At 39.5% G+C, this 4,524-nt stretch overlaps 1 protein-coding gene across 2 annotated transcripts in view; it reads right to left on the reverse strand.

The window, feature by feature from the left end:
• Window positions 1-4,524, reverse strand: part of MBTPS2 (membrane-bound transcription factor peptidase, site 2) — a 50,984-nt gene that overhangs the window by 41,291 nt on the left and 5,169 nt on the right. For both annotated transcript variants that reach the window (XM_011988023.1, XM_011988022.1), the window contains exon 3: window positions 3,543-3,759. In XM_011988023.1, the coding sequence (XP_011843413.1) occupies window positions 3,543-3,759 (217 nt within the window). The remainder of the gene's footprint in view (window positions 1-3,542; window positions 3,760-4,524) is intronic.

Consider the following 4,524-nt stretch of genomic DNA (forward strand, 5'->3'; position numbering starts at 1 on the left):
CTCTCCCTCTGCCCGCCCGGTCAGTGAGGGGCTGGACGTCGCCGCGCGCAGCGCTCCCCTTTCCTGCCTTCGGAGGGAGAAAGCCGGGGCAGCAGTGAGGCAGCCCGCCCGGGGCCACAGAGCTGGGATCACGGCGAAACACTCTGAAAGATTCTTTCAAATTATAGGGTTCAGCCTTTTTTCCCATCAGAACTTTAATTCTGTTTAGATATTTCTTTTTTTCTGGTTTGTTTTGTTTGTTTGTTTTCAGACGGAGTCTCGCTCTGTCGCCCTGGCTGGAGTGCAGTGGCGCCATCTCAGCTCACTGCAAGCTCCGCCTCCCGGGTTCACGCCATTCTCCTGCTTCAGCCTCCCGAGTAGCTGGGACTACAGGCGCCCGCCACCACGCCCAGCTAATTTTTTTTTGTATTTTTAGTAGAGGCGGGGTTTTACTGTGTTAGCCAGGATGGTCTCGATCTCCTGACCTTGTGATCCGCCCACCTTGGCCTCCCAAAGTGCTGGGATTTCGCTCTTGTTGCCCAGGATGGAGTGCAATGGTGCGATCTTGGCTCACTGCAACCTCCACCTCCCAGGTTCAAGCAGTTCTCCTGCCTCAGCCTCCCAAATAGCTGGGACTACAGGCACACGCCACTACACCCGGCTAATTTTGTATTTTTAGTAGAGATGGAGTTTCACCACGTTTCCCAGGCTGGTCTCGAAATCCTGACCTCAGGTGATCCACCCACCTCCGCCTCCCAAAGTGTTGGGACTACAGGTGTGAGCCACCGCGCCCGGCCGAAACTAGTTATAATCATTTTTAATGTGTGCATAATATCTAATTGAATGACAATCCAATAATTTAACCATTCCTCAGATATTTTGGTTGCTTTTAATTCTTCATAATAATAAATAATGTTAGGCTAAAGAGCTTAATGAATACTATTTTTTCTGTATTTGAAAGTGTTTCCTTAAGCTAGAGTCCCAGATATGGAGGTAAAGAGTCAAAGGAAATGGATATGTTTTTAATGTTCATTATCTGAAATTCTCTTTACTTGGACCCTATTGAGCAACTTTTTTCAAGAACTTCTATGTCCCTTTTTATATTCCTGCTCCATTCCCAAGTTGTCAGACATCTTTCCAGTGTTACACTTTTCTCTGACCCTCTCTAAATTTACATACTTAAGATTGTCATACATACCCTCTATATCACAAAATATCCTGGTTACTTTACCTTCATTTCAAATAAATCAGTAAGCTTGGTCCAATAGGATATTTCTTCCTTCTCTTTATTATTTTCTGCATGTACTAGTGAGTGAGATAAAGTAAGAATTTGAATGTGTGATAATACCAACAGATGGTAGGTCTTATTTGTTGGCAACAGTACACGATTGCCCATCTGTCTCTGCCATGATTCACACAGGGTATTAGATGTACCGGAATACTGAATACAGAATACTTTCAACAACACAGAGTGCCATGGTTTGGAGAATTAATACTGAACAAGGCTGTCGGGAATTATAGGGTAAACAGAAGGTATATTACCTAAGCGACAAGAGCTCATGTCAAAGTCAGGATTCATAACATTCTTAAACTTATACATGAATATGCATGGTGGGCTCCAGAGGGCAGCTGACTTCTTAATGGTTCCAAAGCACAGCTCTCCTAATAGAGCTGATATTTTTGTGAGCACTATGAATAAACTGAGTGGCAAAGAGAAGAAATAATTTCTTCCCTAAACAACATTTTGCCATTCTAATTCTAGCAGGCAGATAAGCCAATGATCATATTTTCTCCAACTGGCTTATTTCTCTCTTATCCTCTTTCTTGGTGAACAATAACCAATCATGTAACCTGAGTCATCCTAAACTTTTCCTTCTCCCTCCAGTCTCACATTTAATTCATCACCAAGGTCTGAGAATTCCACTCCAAAAGGTCACTTCAATCTATCCCCTTCATTCTCCTTGCCACTAATTTTAGATCTTTATCACTTCTAAAATAAATTACTGCTCTTAAATGATCTCCACATCTTCAGTCTAATCACTTTGGTCCATTTTGTATAGACTTGCTACCTACAGGTAAAATATAAACTTCATAACCTAGACCCTATCTGTATCTCCCACCTTATTTCCTGCACTATCCTGTTCTCTTGCCTCCAGTCCCACCTATCCTCCCACCATATACCTAGAGGTATAAAACTGTAAGTAAAATTATTTATAGTTCCTTGAAGAATTATCTACCTCTCTTAAAAGTAGAGCATAGGCCGGGTGCAGTGGCTCATGCCTGTAATCCCAGCCCTTTGGAAGGTCAAGGCAGGTGGATCACCTGAGGTCGGGAGTTCAAGACCAGCCTGATCAACATGGAGAAACCCCGTCTCTGTTAAAAATACAACATTAGCCGGGCGTGGTGGCGCATGTCTGTAATCCCAGCTACTCAGGAGGCTGAGGCAGGAGAATCGCTCGAACCTGGGAGGCGGAGGTTGTGGTGAGCTGAGATCGTGCCACATTGCACTCCAGCCTGGGCAACAAGAGCAAAACTCCGTTTCAAATAATAATAATAATAATAATAATAATAATAATAATAATAATAGAGCATAATGTCCATAGGCTCTAAGATCAGTGATGATGGATCTACTAGTTATGAGTTGTGACCACAGGCAAGTGACTTAACATGTCTGTGCCTCGATTTTCTTATCTGTAAGGCAGGGAATGTTTGCTGAAGAAATAAATAATTTATTCTGAGGCCTCACCTGGTAAATCTTTTTAATGTCTAAGAAAGATCTATGGCCATAGGAGAGATTATTGTTTTCTACAAATGACTTCTAAATCTTCCCAGTGACCCAGCCTAGTAGAGGCCACAAAGAGACAAGAAAAAAAAAAAAAATCAATCTGTTACTAATCCTTAGTCTACTCCATTAATAAGAACACGATTAAAAACAACATCCATGACTCATGGAAATGGGAACTATAAATGTAAAAATGTGAAATAAAAGTGACCCAATGTAAAGCCCCCTTCCAAACTTTGGAGACATAAAATGATAAGGTATAGGTCTACACATGAGTTTTAAAGGAGTACAACTCAGCACATTATTCTTCATATTAAGAAATCACAGTGACGACTCAGAAAGGTCTTATATCTTTAATTAAACGGATATTATTGGTTAGGCTCTGAAGGCCATGAAAAGGAAAGGGAAACACTTTGCATAGAATTGGAATGCAATTTACTTATACATTATAGAGATCTTAAATCAGCATGCTTATTCTTTGAAAGTAACAATCATTTAACATCTTAAAAAGACATTCAGTCACATATCTGTGTAATTGCTGACAGTCTTTAACGATGGTTCATTTGTTCTCTATTACCATTAATACTAAGCTACTACCAAATATTTCAACAATTCCTTGCTGTATTCTTATTAATTTTTTTGTGTAAGCAGGTAATTTGAAAATTATTAGACTTTTAATTTATTTCCATATTTATATTATGGATAGGAGTTACACTAGGTCAGAAGTGGTATCTTGCATCTCTATTTCGATAGTTATTTAAAGCAAAAAGACGATACTTACCACAACTTGTAACACCTGTTCATTGTGAAGCGAGGAGGAGGAAGAGGAAGATGATGAAGAAGAGGAAGAGGAAGAAGAGGAGGAAGAGGAAGAGGAGGAAGAATAAGAAGAGGGAGAGTCAGCCATCATTTGTGCCAAAGTCTGCATCAGCGTTTTTCCAAGGAGAAAAAATGAGCTAAACATGGCAATTACACCAAACACCATTCCAAAATTGAACCTGTCAAAAGGAAAAAAATCATGTTAATTTACAATTTCTCTCAATTCATGGACTAGCAAACTCACTGACCAGCCACATTTCATAGCTTTAAAATAATGGCTAAAAAATTTCAATAACTCTGCCTCTTTTTCCTACATGAACTTCAAATATTTGACTGAAGCATGAGCTTAGTTTAAGCAGTTTTATAATTTATAATTCTCTGATAACTAAAGAATCTGAATATCATTCCCAATGAAAAAGTTTGTTTCCTCTCATGCACTTGCTCATTTACATAACGTTGTTTTGATCTTGTCCTTATATCGTTATGAAAGCCCTTTTGACATTATAGACATCCATCCTTTTTCATCTACCTCTTCTATTGTCTGCATTGTATTTCAGCTTTACTTTGTGATAAAATGAGCTTAAATATTAACATGGCACAATTTAATAATAGTTTCTTTTTTCTATTATTTTAATAATTAGAAGCTACCCTTCTATAGTGGAGATAATCTGCCATGTTTTCTAACTTTGATAAGTTGTGTTTTTCAAGGAACTTGTTTACTTCATTAAAACCGTCAAATTTATAGGCATAGAATTTTCTTAATAGTCTTGCTATGTTCCTTTTTTTTTTTTTTTTTTTTTTTGAAACGGTATCTTGCTTTGTCACCCAGGCTGGAGTGCAGTGGCGTGATCTCGGCTCACTGCAAGCTCCGTCTGCTGGGTTCATGCCATTCTCCTGCCCCAGCCTCCCGAGTAGCTGGGACTACAGACTCAAGCCACCACGCC

Source organism: Mandrillus leucophaeus, unplaced genomic scaffold (assembly GCF_000951045.1).
Source record: "Mandrillus leucophaeus isolate KB7577 unplaced genomic scaffold, Mleu.le_1.0 Scaffold321, whole genome shotgun sequence".
Classification (NCBI taxonomy): domain Eukaryota; kingdom Metazoa; phylum Chordata; class Mammalia; order Primates; family Cercopithecidae; genus Mandrillus; species Mandrillus leucophaeus.